Source organism: Neoarius graeffei, chromosome 23 (assembly GCF_027579695.1).
Source record: "Neoarius graeffei isolate fNeoGra1 chromosome 23, fNeoGra1.pri, whole genome shotgun sequence".
Taxonomy (NCBI): domain Eukaryota; kingdom Metazoa; phylum Chordata; class Actinopteri; order Siluriformes; family Ariidae; genus Neoarius; species Neoarius graeffei.
The window spans coordinates 10153154-10169262 of record NC_083591.1 but is presented as its reverse complement, the minus strand read 5'-3'; the positions used below and the strand labels follow the sequence as shown (position 1 = coordinate 10169262).

General features: G+C 40.4%; 1 protein-coding gene across 1 annotated transcript in view; it reads right to left on the bottom strand.

Annotated features, from left to right (window-relative positions):
• Positions 1 to 16109, bottom strand: part of atm (ATM serine/threonine kinase) — a 258409-nt gene that overhangs the window by 61811 nt on the left and 180489 nt on the right. Inside the window, exons 36-42 of the mRNA XM_060905737.1 lie at positions 15551 to 15728; positions 13747 to 13855; positions 6979 to 7137; positions 3521 to 3629; positions 3355 to 3443; positions 3061 to 3163; positions 2800 to 2948 (exon numbers count right to left, since the gene is read on the bottom strand). Coding sequence (XP_060761720.1) covers positions 2800 to 2948; positions 3061 to 3163; positions 3355 to 3443; positions 3521 to 3629; positions 6979 to 7137; positions 13747 to 13855; positions 15551 to 15728 — 896 coding nt within the window. The remainder of the gene's footprint in view (positions 1 to 2799; positions 2949 to 3060; positions 3164 to 3354; positions 3444 to 3520; positions 3630 to 6978; positions 7138 to 13746; positions 13856 to 15550; positions 15729 to 16109) is intronic.

The following is a 16109-nucleotide window of genomic DNA, read 5'->3' as shown; positions in this document are numbered from 1 at the left end:
CGTCCATGTTATCATTACGGGATGTTCAACAACTAGCGGAATTCACATTTGCACATCGCGGGCTCGCAATGCAGTTTCCCATTGCTAATAATTATCGCGTAGTGCATATTCAGTGTTCTATTCCGACCCTCCAGGATTTCGCGATGTTGCGATTTGCAACTTCAACGCAAATTCAACCAATCCCCGCGAATTCAGGGCGGTGTTGCAATTATATCCAATCACCGCAACTTTCCCGCAAACTTGACCAATCGTTGGCGTCGTCTTGAGGTGACGTCAACAAACTACCTTCCGCCTTACTTCCGTGTATACGTTCAAGAGAAGCAGCATGTGCGCAGTGTTGCCAGATTGGGCGGTTTTAAGTGCATTTTGGCGGGTTTTGAACATATTTTGGGCTGGAAAACGTCAGCAGTATCTGGCAACATTGCATGATGTGCGAGTCAGTGTTTATGTAGGCTAAAATTCTGTTACTGAAAGTGTGTTATGTTTACAGTGAAGGACTGTGTGGACTTTACATTATTTTTTACTTAATACAAGAAATTAATGGATGCCAACATTTTTGCCAAAATGGTATTTTATTTTCCATTGTTTAGGCAGCTTCAGCATCATACTGTGAGATTCTGTTCAAATTGTTTTTTTTTCTTCTATGAAGCCTGAGCCATTTATTTTATTAGTTTATAATTATTGTTTAATTTAGTCTTCAGGAGAGACTGCCTGCACACAGTACTAGTATTAATAGTGTTTTTTTCTTATATGAAAGCTGAGGCATTTATATTATATTTTAAGGTAACTTCATGTTGTGCTGTGAGGTTCTCTGCACTTTAACTTTTGAACCAACAGGTGCATTTGGATAAGTAAAGCCTATTTTTCTGCATTTTTGTAGTCCTGGTAATCTTTTATATTGGTAAAGTTGTTTATAGGACCATTTCTCAGTGTCTTTGTTTTTTTTAATCAATAGTTTTTCAGTAATAACTTAATATTTAACATATCACTCAATTTTAATCACAAAAAGAGAAAATCGCAACAATTTCTCACAACTTTCACTTCCTCCCGCAATGTAATCGCAACAAAAACCTAAAAAACACCGCAACCTTCATCGCTATTTTTTGGAAACCCCCCCTGCAACATCAGACATTTTAGCCCGCAACAATCACAAAAAAGGCCTGTGAAATCCTGGGGGGACTGGCTATTGGTATGTCCTTCACTACATGACTAATTACCGCATTACTCGCACAGGGTGCTAGTGTCAATGCTTGTTGATACAGACAGCGTCTGAGAAGGTTGAATAATAAAAAAATAATAATAATAATAATAATAATATGTAATATTTGGGCAACCATGAGATTGGGCAACCAGATTTCTACAAATGGTTGCCCGAATGGGCAACCATGTCTCAAAGTTAACGTAGAGCCCTGCTCAGATGCTCTGGTCTGTATCTCCAACCTTATAAAATGTTACAGAAGTCTCAGTGCTGTTTTACTGGCAAAAGGAGGTTGTATATAATAATAATAGCATTTATTTTTTTCGCGATCCAAATCCTGTGCTCTGATTGGCTGGCGAGCGGGACCCCAGTTACGGACCCCTGGCGACTTGCTCGTTCACAACAACAACAAACATAGCAGCATTTTTTGTCAACATTTATCTTTTTTTTTTTTTTATAAGATTTACTTATAAGATTATCAAAAATCTTATAAATTTTTGCCAGCATTTCTCAGGAGAATAGCATTAATTTTACAGCATGGACAGCGATAACGGCAGTGTTCACAGCGAAAGCGAGTTTTACTACCCTGAGGAAGAAGAAATAAATAAAATAAAACATTTCAGGAGAAAGCTAAAAACTGTAATTTGCTAACGCCGAGCAAAAACATGGCTGAATCCTGAATGACTCAATTTTGTATAAATATGGGACTACATAGGCGGCAAAATGTAGTTTTTTTTCCTGCCATGGAAGTGCACTTGTATACCGAGGAGGAAGCCATTTGCATTACAGCCGTGAATGAGGATTCAAAATAGCATTAATTTTACATCATGGATAGCGATAACGACAGCCTTCAGAGCGAAAGCGAGTTTTACTACCCTGAGGAAGGCAAAATAAAACATTTCAGGAGAAAGCTAAAAACCTCTAACTTGCTAACAGTTTGATCTCATTAGTTAATGAGGCCCATTTTGGACCATGTTATCCTCATACATAATATTACGTTAGGTAAAAACTTTAAACCAGTACCATCTCTTCTTCAAAGTTTCACCAAATGGCTTTATTTATGCAATATAAAGGTCATAATACTGTATAACTTTGGTCGAGCAAAAACACCAAGCAAAAACATGGCTGAATCCTGAATGACTCCTATTTGTATAAATAGGGGACTACATAGGCAGCAAAATGTAGTTTTTTTCCTGCCATGGAAGTGCACTTGTATACCGAGGAGGAAGCAATTTGCATTACAGCCGTGAATGAGGATTCAAAATGGAAATAATTATTTCTTGATGATTCATTTCTCTCTGAATACATGTGTTTCAATTAAAAGGTTAGATTTTTCTCATTTTTTCAGTGTGAGATGAAGCAACTTCACCAAAAGGTGGCTTTTTCTATCCCTTTTTCTTAATCTTTCCAAGTAGCACCAATAATTGTGGAGGGCACTGTGTATGATATTGGGCCGCTGCATGATCACACAGTTGGCCTCGTAGCACACGATCACCTCAAATAAAACTAACTTGTTATTGGTGTACACCAGCCAAACTCTTAATTATGGACCAACGTTCATGCCTCAATTCTTTTTTTGCTTTTGAACTAAAAACTCCTACCTCTCGTCCACGTCCGTTTCCCACTGCGTGTTCCTCCAGGCTGCCTGGAAGTGAAATTCTCGGAGCGCCGGTGCCCACTCGGCCCCGTGTCTTCTCAGACCGTGCAGGTACGTGTTCAGGATCCCACAGAGCCCTAAATTCTGCAGACTCTAAAAGAGCGCATAATTGATGAGATATGTAAATGAGAGAGGCAATGAAGGGCCGATGGAGCCATATTTCAATATTTCATGAAATTCAGACACTGCACAGGTTCATCTGTACCTCCATTATGCCAACCTGCCTCGTCACCTCTGGGAGATTGGCGTGAAGGTCATAAGAGGCCAGAGCCTTACCCCACATGGCCTCATGCTCGTATGTCCTGATTCTGGTATTTAAGAAAGATGATTGGGAATACGGTTAAATAAAAATAAACACACTCACTACTGATGGTGTTGAGATAAGTGAGTATTATACGTATGCTAATGTTCTTTTCAATGCCTGTTCTTTCTACGCACGTTTTCTAAACAGCAAAAGCAAAAAACGAAATGCATGAAAAGGTGACAAATGCGGTCTGACCTTGTTAGAGGATTAATCAACTTGCCACCTCCACATCCATACAGGCTATCAGGCTCCCCAATGCTCCTGTACACCTCAATCAGGATGTCCTGCAAAATTAGCGACAATTACGTAGCACACACCAATGCCTTGGACTAGAAATACACTCTATTAAGGTGTTAGTTACCTGCAAGCTCATGCCCGAGTCTTCAATACTCGTCTCAGACATACTGCCGATGGACAGGTTTTGACTGCTATCATCAAACGTGATCCGGCGTGATATTCTGGATTGAGCTCTGAAGAAAGTTAACATTATATACATACCAAAAAACAAAAAAGGAACTTGGAAAGTAAATAATAGTAGGTATATCAGATGAAAATTCAAATTGCTTGAAACTGCCCTCATTGAATTCAGAATTGAATGCAGAACATCATACTTTTTACAGAATTAAAATACGTTTATCCGTTCTCAAGATATTACAAATCAAAGATTGAAAAAATGGCTTAATTTTTAGAAAACTGCCATAATATTCTCTATGAGGATCACATGGTCCAAAAAGGGCCTCATTAACCAATGAGATCAAATGTTTTTTCTTAATAACTCTTTTTATTTTTCAAGATATTTACATGGAAATTGGCAGCACATACTGTAGATGGTCATATACTGAATACAAAGTTTGAAAAATTAATAAAAGACACATTATGCATGTTAGATTTAAAGCCATGATTTAAGTTAGTTTTATAGCTAGACGTGATTTAGGATTGTTAGATTTAACCAGTCTCTTCAGTGTTGAATTTGAAATTGAAATGATTGAATGTTAGATTTAAAGCTGTATTAAGTGATTTAAGTTAGTTTTATAGTTTTAGAATGCAGAATGTAATTTAGGATTGTTCAGACTTTATGATTTTAATATTTAGCTTCTTAGGCCCACTTTACACGGGGACGGTCTGAAACAAAAACGCAAAAGTCCGTTTTCGTTCTCACTTTTTTCCGCGTCTACACGACCATTTTCAAGGAGGAAATCGGCGTCTATACGGTGACGCATAAATGTGTGGAATTCAACTGGATGTGCATGCCAGGCGGCTAGGTGGTGCTGTGAAAGACCTCCGCTATGTCTGTACGCATGCGCAACGTCTTCCGTCTTGTCTGATCTGCACATCTGCGCCGCGAAAACTTTGACTACTCTGGCTATGGTAAGTAAGAAAGTAAGTAAAAAAGTAAGAGCATACTATACCCGCCTCTGTTCATTAACGGTATATGTGCAGATTCGGTATAGATGTTCGAAGGACTCCTGGACGTTTATTAAAGCTGCCAGAGCAGCTTGAAGGTCCGTTGGATCGATGTAATCAGACATGCTCTTACTTTTTTACTTACTTTCTTACTTCCCGGGCTGGCATGTACAGTATATGACATATGTATGACGTAAACGCGTACCCGACATGAGCAGATCCGAGCAGTTTCGCGTATTGGGTAGTTTAGACGGATATGCAACGGGGTCTGTTTTTAACTTATCCACTCTGGTAGGCGTTTTCAATTTTTTCCGTTTTTCAGCCTCGGAAACGCCGTCCACGTGTAGACAAAAGGCACTTCCGATAAAATATTTAGTCGTTTTTACCCGACAGCGTCCTCGTGTAAACGGGCCCTGAGATCCTTTGTTGACTGTTCCTGTGTGGCTTCCTGTAAAAGTTACTGTGTGACCTTCTTCCAGTGGAGAAGACACTTCTTTGTTCGACTAAACATAGTGTCTTTGTTTAAAATTGTCGTAAAAACATCTCGCGCTTTGTCGTGCGTAAATGCTGAATTGATATGAAATATATACAGGATATTTTGCTTATGACTGATCCAAGGTTTCACTCATATTGATGGAATTAAGATGTGATTTGCTGACCTAGCACAAGACATTCACATACGCACACACACACACACACATTCTCACACACACACACACACCTGTGCACACATACAGACAACACACACAAATACAGCTGCCTTTAGAAGGATAAACAGACATTTGTTATTATTATAATTTGTTCTAAAAGGTTTTTTTTTTTTTAATGCTGTATCTTTGGTGAAAAGACTGAATAAACGACGGGGAAACCAATCTCTGTTTTTGTCTGGTCTGTTTTTCGCAGTGTTTTTTCGGCCCAGAATTCTGCAGGTGGCACGAACGCATTGATCTCGACCGTTCCAACTGGGGGAACCTTTACAATACAAATTAGTATTTAATTAGTGCTAATTTGGTAAAAACGTTAAATCGGCATGCTCTCTTCTTCAAAGTTTCACCATTTGTGCAATATAAATCTGATCTTGACTCTCATTTGTACATCACAAAGAAGGAGAAATCAATGTTAATGATAAAATATACATAAATAAGCACTGAATGTCGTTCACATCTACCGTTCTCTATTAAAATTAAAAAGTAATCAAAGATTATTTCTAATACCCTCTTTGTGCTCGACAGGCCTTTGTATTTCTAAGTAGGGCCTACTAGTGTTTATATGAAAGAATATAAATGATTATTTCGATTAATATTCGCAGCTTTTAAGGCGAACCTCGAAAAAACCGTCTGAGCCACATCCAATAAACAATTCCAATTAAGTGAATTGAAATTGACACTCACGTTTCTGACGTCTGGTTTTTTAAAATCTCATTCCGACCACTAAGATCTCAATAGTTTTCATCAAAACAACTCCGGTTATATTCTAAAATGGTTATTTATTTACTTACATGAAATCAGTTTGATTTGAAAAAAAAAATAAGTAGGTAAAGCTATGAAAACTCACTTCAGAGTCTCCTGTGAAGCAGAACATCAAAACTAGCAGATGGAAAATTTTGCTGAATACTTCATCAGAAACAGTGAGGGCGAGAGAACATCCCTATGAATAAAAGTTATCTGATTGATATTCACGAGTAATCCAGTCGGAAACCGATCAGACGAGAGAGAGAGAGAGCCTGAGCGCTTTCCTGTGACTCTAAAAGCACCGGCAGTTTCCTGACGTCACGCGAGCAGAGTGTGTACTTTGTTGTACCAACTTCAACCTGCCGTTACTCCCAAAGTACTGAACAGATCTTAATGAGATAAATTTCTTTGGAAAGCAGAGATTATGAGCTTTTTTAATGATCGTACTGACGATAGAAAATATTCAAGAGTTAAGCAATGACAGATTTTGAAATTTAGAACAGCGTCTGCCTGGACAATTTTCACACCACGGCCAGCGAGCGTCTGATACGCCTAATAATATTGCTATGAGGAATATTCAGCAATATGAAATGTATATCAAATCTGAAAAAAAAGCAACCTTTTTGTGCCAACTGAAACTTTTAGTCATATCTGGGTGTTTATTATTATTATTATTTTTTTAATCAATGAAAGCGATGCCTGTGCACGACTATCTTTGCTTAAGAAAGCATCAGGTTTCACCTCCTGTGTCTTACAGATCAGTACAAATGTGATTGCAGTATAAAAGTCATTCTAAACTGACAGCTAATTAATATTCCAATGAATCTGAATACTAATTGACGTTCGAATGCAATTTTTAAAATTGGGTGACGGCGCTGTACAGCTGGATGTCGACTCATTAAAACGAGTTGTGTGTCATTAGTACTTCAGCATTCCAAAACGCAACAAGCTCCACAAGTCGTACCTGTGCTTCTCCTCCATGCTGTTGCGGATGTTGTCCACATAGATCTCGGAGTACAGCAGGGCGGTGAAATGGGCGGAGCAGAGCTGTGCGGCTCGAGCCACTTCCAGATAGTTCAGATCCAGCCAGAAGTTGGACTCGCACACGGTTCCACATCCAGCACTGCAACAGTGTTATTCAGATTATGATTATTATTACAGGACCACTGTAGGTTAAAAAAAAAAAAAAGGGGGGGGGGGGGGGGGGAACAAATTCTGAGATTAAATTTGGAAAACTAGCTTTATTTTTGGTCAACGAACCGCATCATTTCACTTTGCAAGGTTGGATCAACGTCATCATATCATATAGACGTCGTGGCCGAGACGAGAAATGCAGGAAACGCAGTCTTCCCTTCTTGCTCGCGCAATATAAAATAATTTTATCTGACATTTCCCAGAATTCAGGCGGCATGGTGATGTAGTGGTTAGCGCTGTCGCCTTACAACAAGAAGGTCCTGGGTTCGAGTCCTGGGGCCGGCGAGGGCCTTTCTGTGCGGAGTTTGCATGTTCTCCCCGTGTCCGCGTGGGTTTCCTCCGGGTGCTCCGGTTTCCCCCACAGTCCAAAGACATGCAGGTTAGGTTAACTGGTGACTCTAAATTGACCGTAGGTGTGAATGTGAGTGTGAATGGTTGTCTGTGTCTATGTGTCAGCCCTGTGATGACCTGGCGACTTGTCCAGGGTGTACCCCGCCTTTCGCCCGTAGTCAGCTGGGATAGGCTCCAGCTTGCCTGCGACCCTGTAGAACAGGATAAAGCGGCTAGAGATAATGAGATGAGATTTCCCAGAATTCACTGCAGCTAGGAAGCAGGAGAGGTTTTTTCTCGTAAATGTGTGACTTTTTAATTTTGAATTTCTGACTTTTTAACATCGGTATTTATGACTTTTTTCTCAGAATTTCTGAGGTGGGTTTCCCCCCCCCCCTCACAAATTTCTGACCATAATCTTGGAGAACATCTGTGATTTTTCTTGTAAATGTATGACTTTAATCTCAGAAACTTTGAGTTTTATTTCCTCAGAATATTACCCCCTGCCTCAGCACCATTTTTTTAACCTACAATGGCCCTAATATGTCATGTTCTTTTTCTTCGTAGTAGTAGTAATAGTAGTAGTATCAGCAGCAGCATATAGCCAGTTAACGGAAACATCCACACTGACCGGCAACTTATGGCCCTTTTCCACTACCCTTTTTCAGCTCACTTCAGCTCGCTTCAGCCCTGCTTAGCCCCTAAAACTCGCACCGTTTTGGAGTGAGGCTGAAGCGAGCCAAAGCGAGCCGAGTGAGGCTGGGGGCGTGAGCAGACACTCCCCTGCGCACTGATTGGTGAGGAGGAGTGTCCTCACACGCCCCGCGAGCACGCTGGGATCTGTAAACACCGTAAACCCGGAAGAAGGAGAATTACGAATTACGAGAATTATGAAGCCTTATGCGCCTCGTCTCATCTATACGCTCTTGCCAGTATCTGTTGGCGTTGTCGGTGACTACAAGCCACAGCACCAAGACCAGCAACACTAACGACTCCATGTCCTCCATGTTTATTGTTTACTATCCGGGTTGTGAGACTACCGCTTAAAAGCTCACTGATGTCACTGTTTGTGCTGCTTAACGACATCATGTGACGTCCACCCACTTTCGCTAACTCCACCCAATGTGTCCACCCACTTCCAGCCAGCACGGTTCAGCGCGGTTGTAGTCGAAATGCAACTCCAACAGCCCCACTCAGCTCGACTCAGCACGGCACGGCTCAGCCGCGTTTGTAGTGGAAAAGCGGCATTAGGCTACATCCACACGACGAGATTTTTTTTTTTTTTTTTAAATATCTCGTCCACATGGGCAACGGATCAGTAAAATATCAGGTTCATATGGCAACGCAACGCTTGCTGAAAACGATGCAATACACATGCCACACCTCTACGTGCGCTGTAAGACGGTCCCATCGGAGACACCAGAACAATAGAAGAAGTAGACGCATGCGCATAAACCCCTTCTTCTGTAGCATCAGCCACAAAGTTTTGATTATTAATCAGTAGCGTAAAATAGTATCTATTGTCTAAGACACTTATTTATATTTCATATTAAAACGTCTAAGTAAATTAATACATAGAAAGCCTGGCCAGGCGCTGAACGTTCTTCTGCCTTCACTTTAAGAGAAATTCAGGGCGAGCATGAGCCTAGGTTCTTCCCTGTCACTGTCACACGCGCACACCTTCTCACTCCCTGTCCTATGGATATAGTCCATTTAAATCACATGCTCGTTTTTTGAATGGAGACGCGGAAAGAGGAATGAACGGGGGTAGATGGAAGCCGGTACGCCAACATTCTGATATCCTCCAGAATTCTTTAATGGTCCGGAATAAATTGAATGCTACATGTTGATGGATTACCGTATTTTCCGGACTATACGTCGCTCCGGAGTTTAAGTCGCATCAGCCAAAAAATGCATTATGAAGACGAAAAAAAACATATATACGTCACACCGGACTACAAGTCGCACTTTTTTGAAGGGTTATTCTATCCATAGAATCTGTGATTCTATCTGATAAGCGGCGCGTGGTTACTGCGCGACTGCATTGTTTATTTAATAAACGAACAGCTGAGCAGTGATAACGCGCCCTTTGCCCTGTAAGTAGCCTAGTCTGATTATTTAAAATATCTACTACTATCTTTAATACTATCACTATCGTTATTACTAATAGCCTATATTATTATTATAACTAATATTAGTAGCCTATTACTGATGCATTAATCAGTTTGCTTTTAGAATATTTTTACCGGTAGGGTTTATTATCGCCCCATGGCTCTTTCATCTGTGTTATTAAAGCTGTAGTCATCATCGAGGAGTGTCATTCTTCATTTTTGTCGAATTTTATTTCATCAAATCAGAGGTCAAGTAGGCTATAGGTATATCATCTCCAAAGACGGGTACGGTAGTAAAAACAACCGTCTAGTTAAAAAAAAAAAACCCAACAACTGCTCAGAGAAAAAAAAAACAGGCAGAAAGTGCGCCTGCCAGTTAACATCATATCAGATAAAAACATTAAACGTTATTCAGACCATTAACACCATAACATCAGAGACGAAGAATAAAGTTCATCTTGGAAGGAGAGTTATTTTTAAAAATGCAAAACAAAATCATTTATAATAGCCCAGAGGAAAACTGGCTGAATATGTACCGTAACATCAAGTTATTCAATAGCCTATAGGCCGAAAACCAGGGCTTAATTTGAGCCGGAACATGACGGAACAAGATCCGGAACCTCCGTTGTCGGATCCGGCAGCTATTTTCATTTCATTCGGTGTTCCGGCAGCTATTTAAAATGGATCAGATCACCTCCGTGACCATCACAAAGGGAAAAAATCAAACAATAAATTAAATAAGTAAATAAACATGTGTTTAGTGTTCGGTTTTGATTTTGATATCTGTTGTTGATTTCTCTCCGATGACATCCACAAAATCTGCGAAAGGGGAAGGGGGGGGACATGGGGTGTATACTTGCGCTCAATAGAACACTGGGTTTTTTGTAGCCGTTAGCTTGCGCTGTGGAAAAAATGGCAAAAAAACAAGAAAGCTTACTAAAATTTTTAAAATGAATTCTCCAACTTGTTTTGTAAACCCTTTATTTATTAACTATTACTTGAATTGATCACACTTATGTTTGCTGGCACTGCTTTTAATGAGCAGGAGAAAAACAGGGAGGGCTCGGAAAATGACCGCAGGTCGGAATCGAACCCGGGTCCCCGGATTTATGGTATGGCGCCTTATCCACCTGAGCCACGAAGTCCCGCTGGCACTGCTTTTAAATCCCCTACTTAAATCCTTAAAATGAGTCATTTAACGCATGTCTTGTGTGATCTGATCTCCAATGGTGAAATAAACCGATTGTGATGAGTACAGTCTGTTATTTTAGAAGATAAATTTAAGATATAATTTAATATATAGCCTAATAAAAAATATTTTATAACATAATATCACGACATATTACTGTCTGTAACTGTTCGTCACGAAAGCGTTTTCTAAGATCATAATGTCTGATATTATTTTATTTTTTTTTACACACACAATAAGCGCATGTGCGTAAAGTTATAGTAAACCACCCCCCGCCTTTTTTTTTTTTGAGTCGCCAGACCCACCCACCTCCTGCGTTCCGGGACCTCCCACTTCACAAATTAAGCACTGCCTAAAATCATTACATAACTTATTTAAATAACTATAGGCCTATCATTAATAATAAAACACAGGTCAATCAAGTTTATCAAGCTGATGATTTCACTCCAAATCAGCAAATCCATTGAATTCCTCATCCTCGGTGTCGCTTCTGAACAACTCTGCCAACTCCAGCGGCAGACGAAGCGCCGTTTCCTCTTCTTCTGCGTGGCTGTCGTCAGACTCAGCATCAGCTCCAGTTATTCCGCGGTGAAAAAAAAAAAAACATATATACGTCGCACCGGAGTATAAGTCGCATGGCCAGCCGAACCATGAAAAAAAGTGCGACTTATAGTCCGAAAAATACGGTACTTTGTTCTTCTACGCCCTTTTTGAGGAATGTATTGTCGGACTTAAACCAACATCTGAAGAGGTGAGATCGCTCCTTTTTTTCCCCTATTTTTGCTGGCGGGATTGTCATGTGGTTGTGACGTCATCGTAAACAAATCCGTTCTACTCATCCAGACGACTTCGCAACGGCGCCGTTGCAAGATTTTTTCACTCTGGAACCCGTTCTCAAAAGATGTCATTTTGGGGCACCCAAAACGCTGGTGCCGTGTGGACGCCAGGCCGAAACGATAAACAATTTTATCAGATTCACCTGAATTCGTTGCCGTGTGGACAGGGCCTTAATCTTCAGTGGCATCAAGGATTCCGAGTTCACTTATTTAGTCTGAAACGTGATAATTTATATTAAAATAAATCGATAACGATACGAGTCTAAAGTTTCAACTTCTATGCTAGTAACACTATCAATAACTTTTACTTGGCAGCTTATACAACCCCATTCCCACAAATTTGGGACACTGTGTAAAACTCAAATAAAGAAACAGAATATAACGCTTTGCAAATCATGAAAACCTGATATTTCATTGAAAATAATACAAAGACAACATATCAAATGGTGAAACTGAATTTTTTTTTTTAAACATGTATGCTCATTTTGAATTTGATGTCAGCAACACGTTTCAGAAAAGTTGGGACAAGAGCAACAAAAGACTGCAAACGTCATGTAATGCTTAAAAAAATAAGAATAATAATTTGGTTAACAGATCAGTAACATGATTTGGTATAAAAAGAGCATCCCAGAGAGGCGGAGTCTCTCAGAAGTAAAGATGGGCAGGGGTTCACCGTTCTGTGAAAGACTGCGTGGGCAAACAGTGCAACAGTTTAAGAATAACGTTCCTCAATGTAAAATTGCACAGAATTTAGGGATCACATCATCTATGGTGTACATCATGAAGATTCAGAGAATCTGGAGAAATCTCTGTATGCAAGAAACAAGGCTGAAAACTGACACTGGATGCCTGTGATCTTCAGGCCCTCAGGCAACACTGCATTAAAAGCAGACACGTGTCTGTAGTGGAAATCACTGGATGGGTTCAGGAACACTTCAGAAAACCATCATCGGTGAAAACAGTTCATTACTGCATCCACAAATGCAAGTGAAAACCAGATATAAACAATATCCAGAGACACCGCCACCTTCTTTGGGTCCGAGCTCTTTTACGATGGACTGAGGCGAAGTGGAAAATTGTCTCGAGGTCTGAGAAATAAAAAGTAGAAATTCTTTTAGAAATCATGTCCTCCAGGCTAAAGAGGAGAGGGACCATCCGGCTTATCATCAGCACACAGTTCAAAAGCCAGCGTCTGTGATGGTATGAGGGTGCATCCGTGCACATGACATGGGTAGCTTGTACATCTGGGGAGGCATCATTAACGCTGAATGATATATACACGTTTCAGAGCAATATGCTGCCATCCAGACAAAATCTTTTTCAGGGAAGGCCTTCCTTCTTTCAGCAAGACAATGCCAAACCGCTTTCTGCACATATTAAAACTGCACGACTCTGTAGTAAGAGAGTCCGGGTGCTAAACTGGCCTGCCTGCAGTCCAGACCTGTCTCCCATTTAAAACGTTTGGCGCATTATGAAGCGCAAAATACAACAAAGGAGACCCCGAACTGTTGAGCAACTGAAATTGTATATCATGGGACAACATTTCTCTTTCGAAACTACAGCAATCGGTCTCGTCAGTTCCCAAACGTTTACAGAGTGTTGTTAAAACTAGAGGTGATGCAACACAAGTGGTAAAACATGCTCCCATCCCAACTTCTTTGAAATGTGCTGCTGACATCAAAACCAAAAAACAATAAAATTTCTCAGCTTCGACATGTGATATGTTGTCTCTGTGCTATTTTCAATGAAATATAGGGTTTCCATGCTTTGCAAATTAATCGCAATGTGTTTTTATTTACAGTTTACACAGCGTCCCAAATTTATGAAATTGGGGTTGTACATTGCTAACCAGCCAAGCCAAACATCTGCCCTAAGTCCAACTTTCGCTGTCTCCACTACATCTACATGGCTTTCCCATTAATATGACAATTTTTTTCTCCTGTTAATCACCAATGTAACCATGCTAGCAATGTTCTACCATGATGTCAGCATGCCAGAGAAGTGTTAGTGTTTCAGAGTGGAGGTTTCCCTGAAAGAAACACAAAGTGACAAGAAAGAGAATGTGAACAAACCTGTTAGGTCCCAGTGGTCGTCTCTGCTGTCTGAGGTAGTCGATGACTGCTAACATGGTGCGCAGAGAACTTTTATCTGTTTGGGACTGAACTCCGACATCTGTGTCCGCTGTTGAGAAACGATTTCAATGTACTGTTTGAATATCCAGTCTACCCATAATGCTTGAAAGTTTGTGAACCCTTTAGAATTCTCTATATTTCTGCATAAATATGACCTAAAACATCATCGGATTTTCACACAAGTCCTAAAAGTAGATAAAAAGAACCCAGTTAAACAAATGAGACAAAAATATTATCCTTGGTCATTTTTTTTATTGAGGAAAATGATCCAATATTACATATCTGTGAGTGGCAAAAGTATGTGAAATTAGAGTCAGGTGTTTTCAATCAACAGGATTACAATCAGGTGTGAGTGGGCACCCTGTTTTATTTAAAGAACAGGGATCTATCAAAGTCTGATCTTCACAACACATGTTTGAGGAAGTGTATCATGGCACGAACAAAGGCGATTTCTGAGGACCTCAGAAAAAGCGTTGTTGATGCTCATCAGGCTGGAAAAGGTTACAAAACCATCTCTAAAGAGTTTGGACTCCACCAGTCCACAGTCAGGCAGATTGTGTACAAATGGAGGAAATTCAAGACCATTGTTACCCTCCGCAGGAGTGGTCGATCAACAAAGATCACTCCAACAGCAAGGCGTGTTAATAGTCGGCGAGGTCACAAAGGACCCCAGGGTAACTTCTAAGCAACTGAAGGCCTCTCTCACATTGGCTAATGTTAATGTTCATGAGTCCACAATCAGAAGAACACTGAACAACAATGGTGTGCATGGCAGGGTTGCAAGAAGAAAGCCACTGCTCTCCAAAAAGAACATTGCTGCTCGTCTGCAGTTTGCTAAAGATCACGTGGACAAGCCAGAAGGATACTGGAAAAATATTTTGTGGACGGTTGAGACCAAAATAGAACTTTTTGGTTTAAATGAGAAGCGTTATGTTTGGAGAAAGGAAAACACTGCATTCCAGCATAAGAACCTTATCCCATCTGTGAAACATGGTGGTGGCAGTATCATGGTTTGGGCCTGTTTTGCTGCATCTGGGCCAGGACGGCTTGCCATCATTGATGGAACAATGAATTCTGAATTATACCAGCAAATTCTAAAGGAAAATGTCAGGACATCTGTCCATGAACTGAATCTCAAGAGAAGGTGAGTCATGCAGCAAGACAACGACCCAAAGCACACAAGTCGTTCTACCAAAGAATGGTTAAAGAAGAATAAAGTTAATGTTTTGGAATGGCCAAGTCAAAGTCCTGACCTTAATCCAACTGAAATGTTGTGGAAGGACCTGAAGTGAGCAGTTCATGTGAGGAAACCCACCAACATCCCAGAGTTGAAGCTGTTCTGTACGGAGGAATGGGCTAAAATTCTTCCAAGCCGGTGTGCAGGACTGATCAACAGTTACCGCAAACGTTTAGTTGCAGTTATTGCTGCACAAGGGGGTCACACCAGAGTTGACATACTTTCTCCACTCACAGATATGTAATACTGGATCATTTTTCTCAATAAATAAATGACCAAGTATAATATTTTTGTCTCATTTGTTTAACTGGGTTCTCTTTATCTACTTTTAGGACTTGTGTGAAAATCTGATGTTTTAGGTCATATTTATGCAGAAATATAGAAAATTCTAAAGGGTTCACAAACTTTCAAGCACCACTGTAATAGAAAATGGAACTATATCTTGTCACATGCTGACAATGTTCATGGTAACCAGGTAGTAAGCAGAGTAGAAATAGAAATGTGCACCTGAATCAGAGGGCATGGGGGTGGTGGGTCGGCTGCCGGAAATGCCCTGTCTGCAGAAGCTGCTGAAGAAGCACTGGATGTGTGTGGAGAGAAGTTCCCTCCATGAGCCATGTGTGTCTCCCAACAGCATGTCATGGATGAAGAGGGGAAGCATCTTTTGGCAGAAATCTGTTTTCACCTGCAGAGAAGAAAGTCCAGTGAAGGCTAATGGGTGAAGTAATCTTCCCAGATACACCTTGTCTTTGACACAACTAAGGAAAACAAACTGATTCACTCGGGTAACGAACACATCCTGGGCTCAGAGACCAATTTTATCATCAAGATCTAGTTAACATTAATCACGCAAAGGGTTGCTGGAGAGTCTCGTAGTTTTCATCACAAGAAGTGGCCGAAAAAACCGCCTATGTTTCCAGGAAGAAGCCACTTAACTAACAGACCATTTCTGCGTTAACCTTTATACGGCACTATCCTAAGTATTCACTCCCCTGGAACCTTTTCACATTGTATAGTCTTCCAATGGTTTTAATTTGGATTATGATGAACATCATGAGTAATTTTC